At 33.6% G+C, this 22621-nt stretch overlaps 1 protein-coding gene across 21 annotated transcripts in view; it reads left to right on the top strand.

Annotated features, from left to right (window-relative positions):
• ZNF280D (zinc finger protein 280D) overlaps positions 1-11625 on the top strand; it is a 299635-nt gene extending 288010 nt beyond the window's left edge. For 10 of the 21 annotated variants that reach the window (XM_072738601.1, XM_072738600.1, XM_025998025.2 and 7 more), the window contains 2 exons: positions 5697-5752; positions 8633-11625. In XM_072738601.1, coding sequence (XP_072594702.1) covers positions 5697-5752; positions 8633-9254 — 678 coding nt within the window. In that variant the 3' untranslated portion in view covers positions 9255-11625. Of the gene's footprint in view, positions 1-5696; positions 5753-7088; positions 7158-8632 lie in introns of all 21 variants that reach the window. The other 11 variants (XR_011997395.1, XR_011997398.1, XR_011997399.1 and 8 more) reach the window with 2 other exon arrangements.
• Positions 11626-22621: the final 10996 nt, after the last annotated feature.

Below are 22621 nucleotides of genomic sequence, written 5' to 3'. Positions count from 1 at the left end.
TGTAAGATTGAAAACAATAACATTCTTAGAAAAAAGCAAGATAGACACTTCATGGACATTGGACAATGATTTCTTGGTTATTACACCAAAGGCATGTTAAGGGGAAAAAAAAAGACTAATTAGACTCATGAAAATTTTTAAATTTCGTACATCAGATACACTATCCACAGAATAAAAAGATAACCTACAAAAGGAAGAAAATATTTGCAAATCATATATCTGATAAGGGGTTAATATCCAGAATATTTAAAGGACTCTTAAAACTCAATAACAAAAAATAACTCAATTAAAAAATGGGTAAAGGACTTGAACAAAGTTTTCTCCAAAGAAGTTACATACATAGCCAATAAGATGAAAAGATATGCAATAATACTAATTATTAAAGAAATGCAAATAAAAACGACAATGAAATACCACCTCATATCTGTTAGGATGCTACTATTTAAAGAAAAAAAAAACAGAAGACAAGTGTTGACAAGGATGTAGAGAAGTCGGAACCCTTGTGTGCTATTAGTGGGAATGTAGAATGATACAACCACTGTGGAAAACACTTTGGGGCTCTTCAAAAGAAAAAATACATATGATTCAGCAATTCTACTTCTCAGTATTCCCAAAAGAATTGAAAACAGAGAGTAAAGGAGATATTTGTACACTCATTTTCATAGTGGCATTATTCGCAATAGCTAAGATACAGAAGTAAACCAAGTATCCATCTATAGATGAATGAATAGGCAAAATGTGATTTAAACATACGATGGAATCATTCAGCTGTGAAAAGGAAGGAAATTTTGCAGTATGCTACAACATGGATAAGCCTTAAATGCATTATGCTAAATTAATCAGTCACAGAAAGACCTACAGTATGATTCCCCTTATGAGGTACTTAGTATAGTCAGAATCATAAAGACAGAGTATAGTGGTGATGGTCAGGGATTGAGGGGAAGAGGAGAATGTGGAGTTAATTGTTTAATGAGTAGAGAATTTTAGTTTTACAAGATGAAAGAAGTTATGGGGATGGATGGTGGTGATGGTCACACAACAGTGTGAATGTATTCAGGACCACTAAACTGTACGCTTAAAAGTGGTTATGATGGTAAATTTTATGTGTATTTTACCACAATAAAGACAAAAATGTGTGTATAAGGATATGTATTTTTCCTTCTATCTCAGGTTCCAGTGGGCTTGGCATAACACTGACGTCAGCATAGTTACATCACAATTTTTGAGACTTTTTTATGTATTGAGCCAGGAAGTACTACTATGATTTTTTTTCCTTTATCTTAATTTTGTAGAGTTAAACAATATATATCTTTACTCATTTGTTTAGTTTTCTACATGCCTAATGCTGTTTTTTTTTTAATGTTGCAATTATTTTTGTCTAATATTTGGAAGTATTTTTTCCAAATGTTCACACACATCAAAAGAAATTGTTGGAGACAATTTCTGATATCTCCTCTCAGATCTCCTTCAGTTTAAACTAGTTGACCTCTAAGCCTGGTGCATAGATTTTCCTTTGCTACTTACTTGTATTGGATATTCTATTTTCTGAACTAGGAGTTCCTTTTTTCTTGGTTTACTTCCTATTTTGATAAAACATGTTCTCTAACAATTTTTGTCATTCATTGCGTATTTTAAACTGTATTTACATAAATAATAGTTTGGTTAAAGTACATGGAAATCATTTTTCCTGTGCAGTTTTACAAGTATTATTTTTTGATAAATCTGATGCCATTCTTGCTCCAGTTTCTTTTCATTTTGGTACTTTTGTTCTTTCTGGCAACTTTAATGATTATCTCTATTTCTGGTGTTTTGAAATTTCGTGATATGTTCTCCAGTCATCCTTTTTTCTTTCATTATGGTAGGCGTTTAATAAGCCTTTGTAATTTGGATGTTTGGGGAAGTTTTCTTGTATTAGTTCTTTGGTAAATTTTCGCTTTTCTTTGTTCATTCTCTCTCTCTCTCTCTCTCTCTCTCAACTCATTGATGTGACACTATTTCTTGCATTCACTCCTTTAATTGTATGGTATTTTCTTTCTTGCCTTCCAACTTTTTGTCTTTTTCATTCAATCTTTTTAAAAAGATTTTCTAAACTTATTTGTCATATATTTAATTTTGAAGAGCTCTTTAGTATTTTTATTCTTCAATTGCTGTCTTCATAATTTTTGTTCTTGTTTAGTGGATGTAATAACATACTTCTTTGGGAATATTAAGTGTATATTTTCTTTCCTCTTGTTTCCCAGCAATGCCTCTGATATCTATCTCCTAGCTCCTTTTTTAAAATTCCCTTTCTATTTATTTTATTATTTCTGATGTTAAAAGATGTCTTCAGAGGCGCCTTGGTAGCTCAGTTGGTTAAGTGTCTGACTCTTGGTTTCAGCTCAGGTCATGATATCATGGTTGTGAGATTAAGCTCCAAGTCACGCTCTGTTTAGCACAGAGTCTGCTTCCGATTCTCTCTCCCTCTCCCTCCAGTTCTCTCTCTCTCTCTCTCTCTCTCTCAAATAAATAATAAAATCTTTTTTAAAAAATTAAAAATAAAAATAAAAAAAATTAAAAAATAAAGGATGTCTTCAATGGTATGGTGATCTTTGGCTGCTGATACACTAAAGAGTGAATACAGAGTTCATTGAAAGCTTGTTGAATGGGAACAAGGTTGCCTTATATAGTCATACAAGTTGTACAATGCAGAAATCCAAAGGATACTATTTACATATACTCTCAAAAAGTACTAGATTTACCATATTAGAAATTAAAAATGAGATCTAAAAACTATTGTAACTTAAAAATCAAACTAATAAACCTCCTATATAGTTCCATAAATAACATTTTTCTGAAAAAGAACTATTTACTATAACTATAAACACAAGAAATTTAGTTAGAAGACTGGTATTGTTTTATCCTTTTACATATCTTTGTAATGTCTAACTAAGTAGAAGAAAACTGGATTCTCATGTTTCAGCAGTCTATCATGATATGTTATTGTGGTTGAAATATATGAAGAATATCCAGCCTTACCTAGCACTTTTCAAATAATTGTGATTTTTTTGATACTACATCAAAAATAGACAAGTGGAAGTTTTCTTAAAGGCTTTTTGCAATGTAGAATCTTATTCCATATCAAAGTTATTATGCTTTGATACATTAAAATCTATTGATCTGTCTTACACTTTGATTGGACCTTTTATTCATGCATGATTTTGTAACATCATAGATTAGTCATTTGAAAAATATTAGTTCACTGAGTTACATAGATCATGCAAGTGTTGACATGTTTATGTATAACATCAAGTCATTCATTAATATTAGCATTAATCTAATCAATGCTGAATCCAAGTTTTCCTAAAATTTAATATTTGTCTGAATTTTATTGCTGGCAATAATCACTGTCAGTTATCTTTGATGTGATAGGCTCATCTTGTCAATTTTCAAGAAAACATCTCCTAAATAACCAAGTCTAAATATTCATAGTTTGACAGTCATCCTTTAAAATAAAAATGATGTTCTGTGAAAAATTTTTGCCAAAGTTCAGCTTACAACTCCATCATAGACCCAAGTATTTCAGTACACAACAGCAGTGCTTTATGCATACTTCCTATTTTATCACACAGAATATTCAAAAGACATGAACTCAAAGATTGATATTTAATAAAGTGAATTTTACTGCTGGTGTTTGCCAGTAAAAACTACAGTCATTACTAGAATAGTTTTGGTTCAATGCCACTTCCTTGATTCATGTTAAGATGCCAGCATGTTTGTTCACTACTGCTTTTGTACCAAGAATTCTAACTTCACCTGCCTCCTGAAAGTGTCTTGGAGGTCCGAGGTGTCTGCGCAACACACTTGGAGAATTGCTGACATGGATTAAAATGTGAAGGTTAGTTAATCCTCCTGGATTCATGCTCTGTACAATCTGCACAGTCTGTATGGGGATTGTTTAGACTTCATCATAGGAAATCAGATGCTGAGCTGACTGATTCTTTGGTGAGGAAGATGCTTTCAAAGTCATTATGGGAAACCTTATCTGTCTTGAGGCTGATAATTTTCTCCAAAGAAGAATCTTCTAGATTCCAGCTGTTGGTGGTAGAGTGAAGACTGATTGCTCTAGCTGCTGGCATTCTAGGAGCCAGGCAGGAAGAACTGTGGGGACCTTTATTCAGTTTATGGACTTTGACTAATTTTTTCTGTTTTCTCCCAGTTCCTCATGGCTGCCCTTTGCCATTCCTGGTGTTCATAAGTCTAAATTGTCTCTAGGTCAGAAAGTTAACTTTTAGCCTTTATGGTAGAGGAAATGATAAGTATCTGTTGTGAGTTAGGGAAAGAGCAGTTAGAGATCTCAGCAGTCCTTGTGCTTTATTTTTATATATGTACTGGATCTTGTACTGAATTCCTCCAAATACCAGATTGCTTCAGTTCTCTGGGCAAATTGATGCCTTTTTTCTTGCACTCCCCTGCTCAGATAATTTAATTATAACTTCTTGCATGCTGCAAAGTCAACTTCTCCAGCCACTTTCCATCTAAAAATTTGTTGACATCTCATTGACAATCATTATGCTTTGGTGGGTTTTTTTTTTTTTTTGGTCTTTATGAATGAAAATGTTTTATGTCTGCCTCATTTTAGCAGGGTTTTAGGAGAGCAAAAAAACACAAATGTATGTGATCAGTATACTATTATCAATTTCACAGGCCTCAATCACTATGGTTAAGTGCTAGACCTAGATTTGAGTCTTCACCACTTATTGTGGTTATTGCCGGTGATTCTCTACTTAACCTACATAGTTATATTTCTTATTATAAAAATGGAGTTAAAAAATGGAGTTGAGAATGTCTATGAGTATTAAATGAGACAGTGTAAAGCTCTTAACATACTATCTCATGCACCGTATGTGCTTAATAATTGATAATTGTTATAAACTATTAAGCTGGCTTCTGGCTTACTAAAGTTTTACTATATTCTTTTCTTCCTATAAAACATTTCAAGTGGGATCCCTGGGTGGCGCAGCGGTTTGGCGCCTGCCTTTGGCCCAGGGCGCGATCCTGGAGACCCGGGATCGAATCCCACATCAGGCTCCCAGTGCATGGAGCCTGCTTCTCCCTCTGCCTGTGTCTCTGCCTCTCTCTCTCTCTCTGTGACTATCATAAATAAATAAAAAATTTTAAAAAAAAATTTTAAAACATTTCAAGTAAGCAAAATATTTAATTTGTCTATCAACTCATACTACTTGGTTTGACAATGGAAGGGTTAACATCACTCCAAATATGAAATTGTAATTTCAGATATGTTTCATGTGTTTATATTTAATATGTTTGTATAAAATATTTTGAATACAACTTGTTACTCAAATTCAAATTGTGTTTTACTGGTTTTCTATTCAAGTAATTGTCATTATAGTGCATATTTTACACAGAGTCTAAGAAAAGCAGGTATTATTATAACTGGATAACTGCTTTATGATCTTGATTCAGAAACTTCTGGTATACTGAAATTCTTAAAGGTATTTTTTAAAGATTTTTTTAAATTCTGCTTTTGATATAAAAAAATTATTATAGTATGTACCTCAGATTAATAAACTGTTTTTCTATTTCTTTGCTATATTAGGTTGCATATTTAAGTTCCTTTAATCCAGAAAGTTTAGTATAATTAAAGTAGTTTAAGCTTAACCATGAATATAAAAGAAACATATTCTTAATCATTTCAGGAAATTGCAAGACCTAATATGGCTGAAGGAGAAAAAGAAACATCAAATTCTGAAAGGTAAATATAAGGAAAAATTGAATCTCTTGAAATTGAAGTATATAAAAAGATAATACTTGACCTACATTATTTTGGTTAATTGAGATTTTATTTTGTTATTTTAGATTTAGTTAAAATAAAAATTTGAAATTTTCATACAGTAAAAACATACTGAAGATCCTTAGTTTTGAAATCTTTTAAACATCGTTTAAACATCTAATTGTTGGCTCAGCAGTTAAGCGTCTGCCTTCAGCTCAGGGTGTGATCCTCAAGTCCCGGATTGAGTCCCACGTCGGGCTTCCTGCATGGAGCCTGCTTCTCCCTCTGCCTATGCCTCTCCCTCTGTATCTCTCTATTCTCTCATGAATAAATAAATAAAATCTTTTTTTAAATAAGTAAATAAACATCTTATAGTTGTTAAATTTTTAAAAAGTACTTACTAGTAAATACAATGTTAACAGATTTTAATTGCCCTTATTAAACAGTTACAGAATCCTACAAGTTACAAGATGGGGACAATTTTTGCAAACAGATAATCTTAAAATCTTTTTTCCTAAAGTATTTTCAAAAGCTATAAAGCTCATTCTGTGGTGGGACCTTAACATAAAAGTTTCAAACTTCAGGTATTGGCTTTAAAAAATTTAATGCTCTGATCAACACTAAAAACCACAAGACATTTTTTCTTTCAAGATTTTATTTAAATTCAAGTTTTTTAACATGTAGTATAGTATTAGTTTCAGGGGTAGAACTTAGTGATTCATCACTTGCATATAACACCTATTACTCATCCTTTCAAGTGCCCTCCTTAATGCCCATCACCCATTTATGCCATTTCTCCATCAACCCTGTTTTTTTCCCTATAATTAAGAGTTTTGTATGGTTTGCCTCCCTCTCTATTTTTATCTTATTTTAGAAAATTTCTTAGCAAAAGAAAATCTAACATTCATATTAGAACTTAATTTTTATAGATAAAGATAATTTTGTCTTTTAAATTAAGTAATTTCCTCATATCTGTCTTTATGCTGTGTATTTTACAGCTATACAGCATAAGGTGTAGGGTGCTTGTTAAGCAAATGAGATTAATTAATCTATTGCCCCTGAAAAGAAAATTATGGAATAATGCCTTGTGAAGATGTCTCTTAGACTTTACTAGAAAAATGATCTAGCCCTTTCTTCACCTAGAATTTGGGGGCAGAGGGAGTGGTTAACAAAAATTCAGCAAAGGAATTAGAAAAAGCAGACTAATCACCCCTCTATAATTTAAATTTTTCTATAAATTGTAGTTAGTCCAATAAAATCTGAACAAAAATAATAATTATGTAAATTTAAATGAGGAAAATGTTGTAATTGTTTGCAGATGGTGTAACTGACCTATAAGATCCAAGAAAATGAGCTAAGAATGAAATTAATGAGAGTATTAATTAAGGTAGGTTGCTACAAAAATCTGAATCTTTCAGTATACCAATAACATATGATTATAAAATACAATGGACAAAAGAGTTAATTCACAATAACAACAAAAAAGAGAAATGTGCAGGATCCAAATGAAGAAAAATGAAAACTTACTGTGACAGGAAATAACTAATGTGTGATAAGACATTTCCAAATTAATTTATAAGTTTAATAATGAATATTTAGTTAAAATATCCTAATGGGATTTGGTTTGGAAACCAACGATGTTTAAAAGAAGATTTATATTTTTCTATTTACTACCCTGATGTATTTACTTGAGAGAGAGCAACTACAAGTTGGAGGGGTAGTGGAAGAGGGAGAAGCAGACTCCACACTGAGCAGAGAGCACAACATGGGGCTCAATCTCAGGACCCCAGGATCATGACCTGAGCCCTAGGTAGATGTTTAACTAACTGAGCCACCCAGGCACCCCTCTGTATTTGCTATTTAAACATTGTTTTTATGAACATCCTTGTACAAATGTCTTTTACATTTTTAAACTATTAAACTTAGAAAAGTAGTGGAAAGTAAGTGATTTGCTCTATTAAATAATAAAGTACATTGTTAGTCTATAATTGGTAAGACTAGGTGGTATTGGCCCAAGAATAATCGAAAGACAGATTAGAAGAAAATAAGTAGCAGACTTATTTAACTTATATAAATATAAATTAATAAATAATAAATGACCATTTGGTAACATTGCTTTGATATTTTGTTAATTCATTCAGAAAAAGTCCAAATTCCAGGCTGGATTAATAGAAGAAATAAGATACCTGTAATCACTAAACTTATTTTTAGTGATCTAAGTATTATAACAGATAAGGAGCTGGAGACCCTCTTTAATATACTGTTTCTAATCTTTTATGCTTCTGTTAACGTGCCAGGGTAAGAGTGAACACGTAGACACACTCATATACACATAAACATTTATGTTTACAAACACATATATTTCTGTATGTATGAATATTGTATATTTACATATTTTAGGCATGTTTTTGTTTTTTAAGTTAGAATGTTAAAAATTAGAGATATGTTTATGAATGCTTACTTGATTTTGCATAGGGAGGGACATTCTAGGAGGATATATAATCATTTTAAAAAGTTTTTTCCAAATATATTTATTTCTTATTTAAAGTAATCATACAAATTAATAAGAATGCATAGATTTTAAAGACAGGCAAGGGTGTGAACAGATAAAAGTAATGATTACCAGGACTAAAACCAGTTTTGATAGATTACCCAGGTCTCTTTTTAAGATGTGCCTCTGGAGTTTCTCACTCTCTTGCCTAAGAAAATGGCCACTCCTAAACTGTAACATGACAAGGACTTGGGACCTGGATTATTTTCTTCCTTTTTTGGCGATTTTTTTAAGAGCATGTCTTTATTTTGATAGCATTCAAATACATTGTGTTATGAAGGAATAGTTAATAAATGGTTTTATTTTTTCAGTAAACAAGATAAAGCTTCAGAGGAAGAAAAAAATGGATGTGATACAAATTCATTTGAAGGCTCATTAGCAACAAAAAGTGAAGAAAGCATAACAGTTTCAAATAAGGAAAATGATACCTGTCTTGAAGACCAGAAAACTGGGTTAAAGAAATTCTTCAGTCATGATTCAGATATTGATGCAGATAAAGTAGAAAAGGAAAAACAAATAGAGCACATTTATCAGAAAACAGAGTTGAAGATGTGTCAGAGTTCAGGGAACATAATTTCATGTGATCAGATTGAAGATTCCAACTCCAGTGAAACTAGGTTTTCTTCAAAGAATATTAAGGATTTGCGGTTAACATCTGCTGATGTTAGCATTGATCAGTTTTTGAGAAAAAGAGATGAACCTGAATCTGTTAGTTCTGATGTTAGTGAGCAAGGCAGTATTCATTTAGAACCTTTGACTCCATCAGAGGTACTTGAGTACGAAGCCACAGAAATTCTTCAGAAAGGTAGTGGTGATCCTTCAGCCAAGACTGACGAAGTAGTGTCTGATCAAACTGACAGTGTTCCCGGAGAAAATAGCCCTAGCACAACAGAGACAACAGTAGACCTGGCAGATGAAAAAGAAAGAAGTTGAAATTTATTAGTCATTCTAAGTTTAATGTACCAACGGTAAGAACATTTGGAGCAGTGCTATCAGATGAGCTCAGTGGTGCTGTTACATAAGAGTTCAGAAAGAGAAAAATGCGAAGGAAGTCATTCATACACACTTTACCTGTATGTTCAACCCAGGTTATTAAATCAGTTCACTGATAATAGCTTGATCTGTATGGATTTCCAAGAAGCTTTTAAAACATAATAGGATTTTAATGGAAGTTAAGTTTGCAAAAGAGAAGTCTTAATTTAACAGTTTGTGAGGAGAACTTGGTGGCTAGTATGAATTGATTATTAGAATATTAATTATAATAATAAAGCTTTTGAAACTTCCATCAGTCCTAAGCTAAAAGTTCTTATTACCTATCTAAACTTTTCAGTTAATTTAAAGGAAAAGATCTGGAAACCACATGCCTTTTGGGGATAATTGATTGAAAATAATGGCTGATAGGCATTGTTAATGAAGGCTTCATTTTGAGTATGATGCTGGTAAATGGAGCATGCTTAGAGTGCTAAATTAATTGATCCAATGAGCATTTGGATGAACATAAAATTAATTTTGGATTTAATATAACATTCCAGACTGTCAGAAGCATGTAAACAGAATATTTCAATCTGTGTACCTCCGTACAAGTGTTAGCCTGCCAGGCTGTAAGCTTACCTTAATTAAACTTTCAGTGAAAGTGAAATAATTAAAATATAAATTTATATTTGTGCTTTTTGTCAGTGTGTAAGCTGTGCAGAAATCCTTGATGTGCTAGTTGTATAAAATAGAAACCCATTGTTGAAACCCCTATAGCTATTATGTTTTTAATATTGTTTTAATGATCTTTAGAAATAGACCCATAAAAATGGTCTGGAAACCAAACCAAAGTATGGTATAATGTAGATATTGTAAAGCAGTAAACTGAAAACATGTCCTGGCTCATGCCATGTTTAAGTGACTTTTTCTTTAATTGTATAATAGAAACTTCAAATGGGACCTTTTAAAGCAGTGATGTAAAAAATTGGTTTGGGATATTTAGCCTAATTTATCCATATCCTATTTTATCCATAAAATGGCTGCTAAATTGATTTTTCAGTTGTTTTTTATCATCTAGAAAATAATAGATATAGAAATAAATAATATGAATAACGGTAGTTTGCTTTAAAGTACTAAAAAAATTATTTAAAATGCTACATTTTTACTTCCTAAATGTGCTTTGAATTCTTAAATTTTGTTTCACTGAATGTTAAATGTTTTAAATGGCTATTAAAATTCTGCTGTATATAGTAGTTTTTGAGTAAATATTTGCAATAAAAATCTGTCCCTGAATAATTTTATTTTTCAGAAAGCTACTTGAGTCGAATTACCTTTGGCGCCTTTAGAAATTGTGTATTTGTTCAAGGAAATTTCATGTTAAAGTTAGTGGTAGGATTTCATTCTGTATTCTTTAATTGATGCATGATTTATTTTAAGTTAGGACTTAAAGTATGGGATAAAATACTGTTAATATTTGCAGAGAATAGATTTGCTTTAAAAATTCTTTTACTTCAAGAGAAATATAATTTACTATTATAGTTTTCTATCTGCTCAGCAAATTAAAGAGGCTAAATAGGCAAAATATATTATTGACTGACTTTCTTGAAAAGCTGTTTTTGGAGGTCAAATATTTTCATCTTTCCTGCTACTAAGAAAAGATAGGGAGAGGGACTTTAGTTGTTACACTTCACCTTGCTGAAACATAAATCTATAGCAGACAAGATTTTTGGAATAATGTAAATCTTAGGAAGAGTAAAGAAAAGAAAGTCTATAAAAACCATTTTCTGAATCCTATTTAATTAGTTACCACACCTATCACCGAATGCTACAAAACCCTAGATCACTGTGCCAAGATAAGTCTCTAAATGACACTGTTATCCCTTTGAGCTTTGGGTAGTTCCTTCTGCTGTGGCTATATACCTTTAGAGTCATGGTATTCAAAGTAGCTAATCAATGAGCTGTTTATACCTATCCAGTATGAGAAAAGGAACCTGAACCAAACTGTAAGTCCTTCACTGAGAAAGCCTGGCAATGAAAACAAGAGTGTAGTTGAAATAACCATTGTACTTGGTAACATAATTGGTTTATATTCTCACACCATCTCATCTCATTCCGTTCAGTAGCAAAAAAGTTCAGATGTGTAAACCAAAACTTTGAGTAGCAGTGCTTTAGAACAGTGGTCAGCAAACTTTCTGTGTAGGGCCAGATAGTAAATAATTGTGGGCCATGTGGTCACAATTATCCAACTTGTCCTTGTAGCTTGAAAACAGCTGTAGATGCAATGTAAATGATAGCCTGTTTGTGTTCCAATAAAACTTTATTTACAAAACAAGAATGTTTGGCCCATGGATTGTGGTTTGCCTGTGCCTGCTTTAGGGTGCTTAGACTACCTTAATATGACAGTGAGAGCCAGTGATGCACTCTAGTGACTGTTTGCCTCAGAACTACCACCAAGGTGCCTTGGTGTATCATGGTTCCTTCTCTGTTACCTAACAATAAAATTATGATTTATTCTAAGTGTAGTTCAATGACACTAAGAAGCATTATATTCATTTTGTGGGATTTACTTTTATTTCATATTGAAAATCTGATTGCCATCTTTATTTGTATTATTTTTTCTCCTTTTTGCGTCTCTCCAATGTTTTAGGGAGGAAATTGGAATGTTTTTCATCCAATAAAATGTTTAAGAACATTCTAAACATTTTAAAAAGGAAGTGACAAGATACAAGTAACCTCATTTTAGCTACAAGTAAAAAGATGAGGAAACCAAATATCTAGGCAATTAGCTATGTATTAAGGTTACATAGCTAAGATTTGGATGAAGTTTGATCTGACTCTGAAATTAGTGTTTACTAACATGTGTAGTTCCCAGCATTTATATTGAATGTCTGTTTTTAAAATAAATTCTCTTTTTGCAAATAACCCTCTCATTGATGGTACTAAATAGTTTTATGTATTATTCATACAGTGATTATATGCATTTGGAATGGAGAACTTCTTAACCTAAAAAGACGCAGTGATTTCTTTTATCAATAGAATTTGAGGAATTTTACCTCAGGAGAAGGAGTTAGGGAATATATTATTAATAACTTTATATATAATAATTATAGAAGTTTTAATATCATTAAGTGTTTGTAGACTTCTATAATGTCATTTTTTTACTTCACAGTTGACATGATCATTTTTGTTCCATCAAAATTATTATTCTAAAACCATTCACTTGTGCTAAATTCAATGAAGCAGGACTTTTATATGTATATAGACACTACAGAAGGGTTGCAAATATTTCATTTTTATTAGATTACTTTAAGACTTGTTTTTTCAGCTAAGACATGAATCATTTGACTTACCTATTTCTAAGTATTAAAAGAGAATTGTTTTTAAAGTGTTTTTTTTATGAGCCATAACTGCAGATCAATGTAGACAAAATGAAAAGTCAAGTACATTTTTTAAAGTTATGACAATGTTTAATTTTCAGCTCAGAAGTTATAAATTAAAAGATACTTCACTAGGATCAACTTGTAAAGAATTAAACACATCTGTAGCGATAAATGTAACATCATAGAGGGATGAGGTTCCCTGAGAAATTACTTTTACAGTTAGGTAAATGTAACTTTTAATTGCTTGTTAAAAGTATTATTAAATAACTTTCATTATTTAAAAGAATATTCCAAGCATAAGTTAGTCTGCTTTGATGACACTGTGTGATGAATGATGGCACACTTCATCATTATGAAGATTATTGAACTAAGCTATAAATGAAGCCATAGCTGCAGATGTTAATGGCCTGAATAATTGCTGATCACAGAAGTTACCTTGGATTTTGGTTTTCAGAAAATACCCCAGGTACATCTGGGATCATTTGAGATTTCCAAAAACAGAATAGAAAAATTGACTGCATTACTCACTCAGGCCAACCACTTTTTAAAAATGAATTCCCCCTCCCCAAATATTAAAGTAAAATTTGCCATTTGTGGAGAAGTTGGGAGAATTTAAACTATAGTTTTAAATTTTTTTAATATTTCAAGTCCTCACCTACTGCCTTAAAAACATGTCTGTATCAAGGGCTAGCAAACTATAAGCTACAGTTAGCCATCTGTTTATATAAACAAAATAGTATTAGAAAACAACCCTATGATTTGTTTACATATTGTCAGTTGAAGCCTTTGCACTGTAACAACACAAGTTGTGCACAGTAGAAACCATATAGCTCACAAGCCTAAACCCTGAAACTGGCACTTTAAGAGAAAGTTTGCCAACACCTGTTCTATATTTTTATGTAGATATATCATAATTTTATAACCATTATTTTATTTTCACTACTATAAACACTAAAGGGAAGCTCTTGGTTCATAAATTTTGGTCTACATTTGTTACTACCTGTACTAAAATTCTTTTATTTTATTTTATTTATTCATAGAGACAGAGAGAGAGAGAGAGGCAGAGACACAGGCAGAGGAAGAAGCAGGCTCCGGGCAGGGAACCCAATGTGGGACTCGATCCCGGGTCTCCAGGATCACACCCTGGGCTGCAGGCGGCGCTAAACCGCTATGCCACCAGGGCTGCCCTGTACTAGAATTCCAAGTGCAATAATATATGGAAGAGTATTCAGTTTTTACATTTAAAAAAACTGATACTTAAACTAATGATCTTCCCATAATGGTTATGGAAAGCTTCTTGTTCTAGCATAAACTCCTGAGTTACAAGTTCATTTATCTAGATCTTTTTCTTTGACTTTTCAAAGTCAACATTTTTTTAAGCCTAATGTGATTTTCATTCATGCTATTCACCAAATATTTCTAGTGTGTGGTCACATGACTGTTTTCTGGCCAGTGAGTTGTAAGTGAAAAGTAACTTCTGACTTGGATCATTTAAATGTTGATGTGAGAATCTTTGTAACCTTCTCCTCTCTGACTTGGTGATGATGATTGCTGCATGAGGCAGGGTTCCTGAAGGACTGTGACCAGAGCCTCCCTGTTTCTTTAGATGGACATGTAGCATAAGGAAGAAATAAACATTTTTAAGTTAATTCAGTTAGGGAATATCCCATCTGATACGAGATTAGTCCTAAAAGTGGATCTCTGCCATAGAAAGAACAAAACTACTAATAAACTATATTGCATTGGTTTAGATGACACATGGTAAAGTTCCAATAGGTAAAGTTCCAACTCCACATTCTGCTGTGGTAAAAGATTTGGTAAACTTGCCTACAATACGTGGAAGAAAAATAATATAGTGAAGTATCTCTACTGGAAGAGTTTGAATAGCAATTTTGTTTACTCTATTAGTAACATCTGACAAGATATTTTAAGAAAGAAGTGAACCCAGAGGAGAAATGGTAAGATTGCCAATGGAAACAAGAGAACAGGAAAAGTCCAGAAATCCAGATACTTGAAGGGTTGGAAGAGACAAAACTTTTCCCCAATCAGTAAAAGAAGAAGGCCTTTAAGCAACAAAGCTTAATTAAATCAAGAATGTGGCCATCATACTAATTGTTTAAACTTCTAATCAGGTCAAGAAGAGGCCCCCTCATAGTGTTTCTTTTATTTTTAAGATTTATTTATTTTAAAAAATTTATTCATGATAGACATAGAGAGAGAGAGAGAGAGAGGCAGAGACACAGGAGGAGGGAGAAGCAGGCTCCATGCCGGGAGCCCGACACGGGACTCGATCCCAGGACCCCAGGATTGCACCCTGAGCCAAAGGCAGATGCTAAACCGCTGAGCCACCCAGAGATTCCCCCCTCATAGTGTTTCTATGCAGGAATTTTTCTACAGCATTTCTTGGGAAATTTATGTATTTTTCTGAATCTCATGACAAATTAGTTAAGAAATTGGTGAAACAGGAAAAAGTATTGCAACCAAGCAAGAATTAAAGCATAGTAATGAATTTAGAGCCATTACTGGCTTGAAGGAATCCACTGAAGTCAAACCCCAAAGCAGGAATCCAAGAGTAAAGTCAACATTTCCAGGAGTCCAAACAGGAAGACCTAGAAGAGAAATGTTCACAATCTGATCACTCAATCTTACTTGTAGCTCTTGCCATTATAACTATTGTTTATGTTCCTGTCTGCTACCAACTGTGAGTCATTCCTGTAAATAAAATTAATATGTATAGATAGTATACTTTATGCAAATCCCATCAATGGTGTTCAAAAAATAATACGTGGAAGCAAATTGGCGATCTTGACTTATGATTCTGCATGGTGCTATTCCCCTTGATGGGACATCCAAATGTAACATTCAAATATACCAAATAAGTTTGTTGGCATCTCCTAGTTTGTATGATTATTTGCCAGAGGCTGCTGTTCTTTGCAAATACTTCAACTAGAAATGTTAAGAAAAGAAGTAAATGTTTTTGGAACATTGTGAAATGAAATCATAAATGGATCTGAATTCTAAATTAGCAAAAGCAGTATCAATTTCAGCAAGACCAAAATCAGGGAATTCAGACAAAATATTTTCATCATCAAAGAGGGAAAAGTGCTTTTATAAATCAAAATGTAACCTAAGACCGACTTGTAGATATTTTTGGACAATACTTAGCAATTCAACTAATACCAATGCAAAAATGAAAGATAAGTTTCTATGTCTGTCTGAAATGTTTGTTACAAAGTAAAGATAAAAGCTATGAGATAAGGCAATTAATGTATTATGTGCTTTTAAGTTTCACTTTAAGATAAACTTTTAACAAGTATTTCTAGTACTTTCAATGTTTAAAATTTTTATTTGGAGTTTATGCTAATGTTTCTTCATTTAATATTTTCTGTTATTAAATGTCTTTGTCAGGCAGAGGCAGTGGTGTTGAAATATATAACCTTATCACAATACGTTAGTTCATATTAATAAACCATATATGTATTATTGTATCTTTTTTTAAGATTTATTTATTTATTTATTCATGATAGACATAGAGAGAGAGGCAGAGACACAGGCAGAGGGAGAAGCAGGCTCCATGCCGGGAGCCGGACGAGGGACTTTATCCTGGGACTCCAGGATTGCGCCCTGGGCCAAAGGCAGGCGCCAAACCGCTGAGCCACCCAGGGATCCCCTGTATTATTGTATCTTTTTAACAGAAGATATATAAAGCATTTAGCATAATTATCACAAAAATTATTCTGTATTTATTATGGTCATTGGTAACTATTTTAAAATACATTGAGTTTACTGTTATGAAAAATACAGAATGATGATTCTGTATATTTTGGGTTTACTGAGAATTCCCAGAAATTTTGATTTCTTATTTCCATATCCTAAATAGTAATATCTGTCAGTAATCAGAGACACTAATACTCATAAATTATTCAGGTAGGTAAAATGGCTTAGGAAATCGGTACTGGAGTGTCAGTCTTCTACCAATGTCTACTGGGCTCAAGATACTCCAGCTGAATTTTGGGAAAAGCTAGGGGACCATGTCTTTAAAATTGTGGGTATGATTATTGGGTCATTGCTAACTGGAATTATATAAATATGCAGAAAGAACTGGATGAAAAGTTTATAATTGTTCAAAACTTAAAATGAACCCTTGGGCCTCCAATTTTCTTTTTTTTTTTTTTTTTTTATTTTTCTTTCCAAGTTTTTATTCAAATTCCAGTTAGTTAACATACAGTGTAATACTAGTTTCAGGTATAGACTCTCATGACCCACCTCTTCCATATGACACCTAGGGCTCATCACAAGTGGCTTAATCCCCCTAGTCCCCAGCACCTATAAACCCTTAATCCTCTTAATCCCCTCCCCTATTTAACCCATCCCCCTGCCCACCCCCACCCTGGTAACCATCTGTTTTCTCTATAGTTAAGAGCCTGTTTCTTGGTTTTCCTCTTTTTTTTTCTTTTTTTTTTTTTTTTACCCCCTATGGTCATTTGCTTTGTTTCCTAAGTTCCATGTATGAATGGAATCATATGGTATTTGTCTTTGTCTGACTCACTTATTTTGCTTAGCATAATACACTCTAGTTCCACCCATGTCGTTGCAAATAGAAAGATTTCATTCTTTTTGATGACTAATATTCTATTGTATATACTGTATACCACATCTTCCTTTCCCATTCATCAGTTGATGGAAGTCTAGGCTCTTTGCAAAATTTGGCTGTGGTTGATAATGTTGCTATAAATGTTGCATGTATCCTTCAAATTAGTATTTTTGTATCCTTTGAGGCAGCAGATGGAAAAAGTTGCATGGTCCTCAAATAGAACCCGTTTTCCAATATCCATCTCAGATGTGGTCAAAAGGATAAAGAAAGAAAGGAAGGGCCTCTTAGATGGTGGGATCAGTCGCTGTTGACAACAATGGATTGGGAATCCCCTCAAGGAATTTTTGTAGCCACAAGGTCCTTGGAGAGGAGAATCGTTGTGGGCCAGTGACTGTGTATCTTCCATCTTTCCCTTTCTGAATAGGAGTGTTTATTCCAGTTTTTCTAATTTCTGTTTCAACCTCAGATGTGTAGGAGACAGATAGCTTTTTAGTTCAGAGGTCAGTAGTTTAAGACTAGTGCATACCATGCCCTGACTTAGAGGCTAGCAGGAGATACTGAACTTTAAGCTTGCTGCCATTGATTTAATGGGACTTTTGAGTTACCTCTCCTCAGATGAGAAAATGTATTTGGGCTGTTGGTAGGAGGGTGCACTGAATAACTATTGATCAGAAGGATGGTTGGTGATAATCCTTAGGGTTATTCATCATAGTTACGTTCTCTGTAGAGAACCAGACACAGCAGGATTACCCTTCCTTTGCGGATGAGTGGGGCCATCTGTCTGGATCTGGCCTATAAATTGTGAGGAAATATGACACGAGTAACTCTGAACTCAAGCACTGAATTGCCAGTTTAATACCTTCTAGACTCTGGTCTTTCCTCTGACTTGATTACTGGCAAAATTTGAGATGGTGGTTACTCTGTTATCTGAGTAACTAATGAACAGAAAAATCACCCCTCCAATTTGCAGTGGACTCTTAAAATGAGTGGGAAATAAATTTTTGTTGCTTTTAGTAATCGAGATTTCAGGTGGTTACTATAATATAAGTCTAGCCTATCCTGACTGATAATATCATGCAAATCTTTTCATGGCAGTGCCTAAGGACCTATATCAGAATTTCCTAACCTTTTTAGATTACCTCAGCATTTCCTATCTTTTACTTCTATCCTCTTGCATGCTAGTTTTATATTAGTCTCCCTTGGGATTTTTAAGAATCATTTTACTGCATAATTTAAAAATAGTTTTAGGGGCAGCCCTGGGGGGGCTCAGCGGTTTAGCACCACCTTTGGTCCAGGCGTTATCCTGGAGATCTGGATTGAGTCCCACGTCAGGCTCCCTGCATGGAGCCTGCTTCTCCCTCTGCCTGTGTCTCTGCCTCTCTCTCTCTCTCTCTCTCTCTCTCTCTCATGAATAAATAAAATCTTTTAAAAAATCGTTTTAGAACTTTCACTTCAGGCCAATTTGGAGTAATAAGGATTGAATTTATCTTCCCCCTTGAAGCAACAACAGCAACAACAAAATGAAACAATAGTTTTAAGACAGTGACATCAAGAAGGAAAGATAGTGTTCTACAAGACAAAACAAATGAAGTGAGCCCTAGGGTTGCCTGAGTTTACCAACCTGAGAGCTCAGGAGCCATAGCACAGAGAAAGGAAAGTGAGGCATAAACTGAGAGATTCCCTAAGGAGACAATGCTGAGTCTGGAGAGTCCCAGGGAAGAAGAGTTCATAGGACTAAATCCTAGAGAGGAGATTAGTGCACAGAGATTGGCAGTATTCAGCAGAGTACTATGTTGTATATGAAGAAACTAACCACAGTTAGGGAAAGAAAAATCTGAACGGATTAGGAGGAATAGTGCTGGCATTCCTAACAGGGCTAGAAACAGTGCCTATTCCTGTAAGTCAGAATTTTAAAAATGTAAAATTCAGGGAGCATTGGGTAGCAAACTCAGTAAAATCTTGCCTGATTAGTGTGGATAATTAGCTCTAGACCGAGCACTGCTCTGTTCCCAACTAACAAATCATAAAAGCAAGACCTGGAAGGGTCAAGTAATTTCCACATTATGTGTACTATATCCCGGAACAAAACTTGAGAAGATATAAAGGGATACAAAAATATTGAGTACCCACAAAAGTAAAATTCAAAATGTTTGGCCTCCAATAAAAGATTACCAGGCATACAAAAAGGCAGGAAAACATGATCATAATGAGGAAAACAGCTGGTCAAAACTGACCCAGAATTGATAGAGATGCCAGGATTAGGACAAGATATTAATACAGTTAATAGATTTGTCTTAAAAAAGCTAAGAAGATATTTTAAAAATCCATGTTGAACTTTAGAGATAGAAACTACTTCTGGCATAAAAATTTTGCTGATGGGATTCATGGCAGATTAGACATAGCAGAAAAAAAAGTTCAGAGAGTTTTAAGACAGCAATAGAAATAATCCAGTGAGCTTCAGGACATCAAGGCCTAATATTTTCCAAACATGAAAACTATACTCCTGCAGATCCAAGAAGCTCAACAAATCCCAAGTCCATGATAGGTGAAGAAAACACACAAATGGAGCATAATAAGATCACTCAAACCCAGTAATAAAGAGAAAATTTTAACAGCCAGATAAAATTTTAATTTAAAGTAGCCAGATAAGGATGACATCAGATTTTCTTAAAAGTACTGAAAGAAGAATACTGTCAACCTAGAATTATATTCCTAGCAAAAAATGCTTTTCAAAACAAAGGCAAAGACTTTTTCTGAATTTATCATTAGGAGATCCGCAGCATAAGATGCTAAAAGAAGTCCTGTGGGCAAAAGGTATACACTTGAGATCAAATTACTTAACTGTATTCAAATTTTCTATAGCCTTACTGATTTTTTACTCCCTTTGATCAGTTACTAAAGGGCATGTTTTAAAATCTCTTTCACTCTGATGATGGATTAATCAATTATAGCTGTAATTTTATCAACTTTTATTTTAATCTAAGATTATATAATGTACATACAAGCTCAGTTTATTTTCCTGGTGAACTGAGCTTTTTAATATAGTATACTATATAATCTAGTAATGCTTGAAGTTTTTATTAATTTCTTAAAGTTATTTTGTTTGAAATAGCTATACAAATTTTCTTTTTGTTAGTATTTACATGATAAGTATTTTCCACTGTTATACTTTCAACGTTTTTGTGGTATATACAGTCTTAAAATCCAGCCAGCCAATCAATAGGTACCACAAAGAATTACACTATATACCCTTTAATTTATTAAAGTCTAAAGTTAATTATATTTTCCCTTTTCCCGAACAGGAACTAAAAAACACTGAAATTCCATTTGAGACCACATACCCCTTTCTAAAGGTGGCCTCTCCTACCTAGTTCTATTCCACTACTGCCAATCAGAAGTAAAGTCTCAGAATAGGACATGAAATCCTTGATTTTTAGGTGTTGGCCAAAAATGTGTAAACAAAAGAAAAGCATGTTAATAATTCAGCAGTTATAAGCCTCTCCTAGGGCCTAAGAAAGAGATAATTTCATCATGATTTTATTCAGTAGTTGCAACTATTTTCACACAGACAACCTAACTGTATTCCCCTACCACATATGCCATGTTTTTTCCCTGTTAGGAGAGAAGTAAAAACTTCCAGTAGCTCCTACTTGCCACTCCAGAAATTATACCAAGTAACCTTAATTTATTAATGAAATTAATCAATTATTTTTAACCTAATCCCAAACAAGGATGTGAAAATATTTCAATTCCAATTGCCTGTGGAAGAGTACATGCCCCTTCTAAGGTGGCAGCTGCAAGTGAGGTGCAGTCCTTAACTGACAGCAAGGAACATAGGTTCAGTCCTTGATGTTTAATCTTCTGGTTTTTTTGCTTTGGCCAATATGTTGTCAGCCAAGTTTACAACTATTTGCAAACCAGAAATAGCTAACAAGCAGCCAGTTTTTAGCATTTGCTAGAAACTAATAAAGAGCTAATTATAATATTTATCCATTCATTCATCCATTCAGTAAGATTTTTTGGATCCCGTGATGATTAATTTTGTTGACTGAGTTAAGGGATGCCTAGATAGTTGGTAAAATGCTATCTCTAGGTGTGTCTGTGAGGATGTTTCCAGAAGACATTAGCATCTGAATTGGTAAACTGAGTTAACTGCCCAATGAGATGGACATCATCCAATCCCTTGAGAGCCCAAATAGAACAAAAAGTTACACAAGGTGAATTTGCTCTCTCTGCTTCAGCTGAGACATTCATCCCCTCCAGAGCTCAGACATTGGTGCTCCCGGTTCTTGGGATTTCTGACTCAGATCTGGATTTACATCATCAGCCTCCCATTCTCAGGTTTGGGATTCAGGTTATATCACCAGCTTTCCTGTTTCTCCAGCTTATATATGGCAGATCATGGGACTTCTTGGTCTCCATAACAACGTGAGCCAATTCCTATAATAAATCTGTATGTGTATGTGTGTGTGTGTGTGTGTGTGTGTGTGTGTGTGTGTATCTCCCCTCTTGGTTCTATTTCTCTGGAGACTAATACAGGACCTTAAAATTGTCATGTGCATTATTTCTTTGTTTTATTTTAACCACTTGGTGAGTAGTGCCTCCAAATGTTTGACAGAACTAATTCTCTTTACAGGACCCCAGCTTCATTCCAGGCCTCTAAGAATTTCTTATGAGAGAAATTAACTAGCAGCCAGGTTCACTCAGATTTACCATCATATTTACCTGTTTTTTGTTCTCATTTTTTCTTGTATTTTTTTTTTCCTTGTACTTCAAACTTCTGTCTGGGTTCACTCTCCTGCCTGAAGTATATGCTGTAATGCTCTTCAATGGAGAGTTTTCAGATTCTCAACTTTCGCCTGATTGAAAATGTCTTTATTTTAATCCTCATTATGGAAAGTGATTTTGTGAGTATGGAATTACAGATTAAACAGCAATTTTCTTTCAGCATATTAAAAATATTAAATTCTTCTGACTTTTGTGTTGCTAAGAAGTCAATTGTTCATTTAATTGCCGTTCGTTTTTCTCTGCCTGCTTTTAAGATCTTTAGCCTTCTGTGCTCTACAGATTCATAATAATGTCTTTAGGTATGGATTTCTGTTTATTATCCTGCTTGACTTATTACAGTTTTTAAATCTGTGGATTGGTGATTTTCTGGAATGTCCTCAGCCACTATCTCATCAAATATTGTTTCTGCTGTTTTCTTTTTAAAACTCCTATTAACTTCAAGTCAGACTTTTTTACTCTATCCTCCTTGACTCTTAGCCTTTTTTTCATATTTACTGTGGACTATATTTTGCATAATATATTCAGACCTTTCAATATATCATCCTTATCTCTAATCACTATCCATT

This window comes from Vulpes vulpes, chromosome 15 (genome assembly GCF_048418805.1).
Source record: "Vulpes vulpes isolate BD-2025 chromosome 15, VulVul3, whole genome shotgun sequence".
Classification (NCBI taxonomy): Eukaryota; Metazoa; Chordata; class Mammalia; order Carnivora; family Canidae; genus Vulpes; species Vulpes vulpes.
This window is presented reverse-complemented; position numbering and strand designations above follow the sequence as displayed.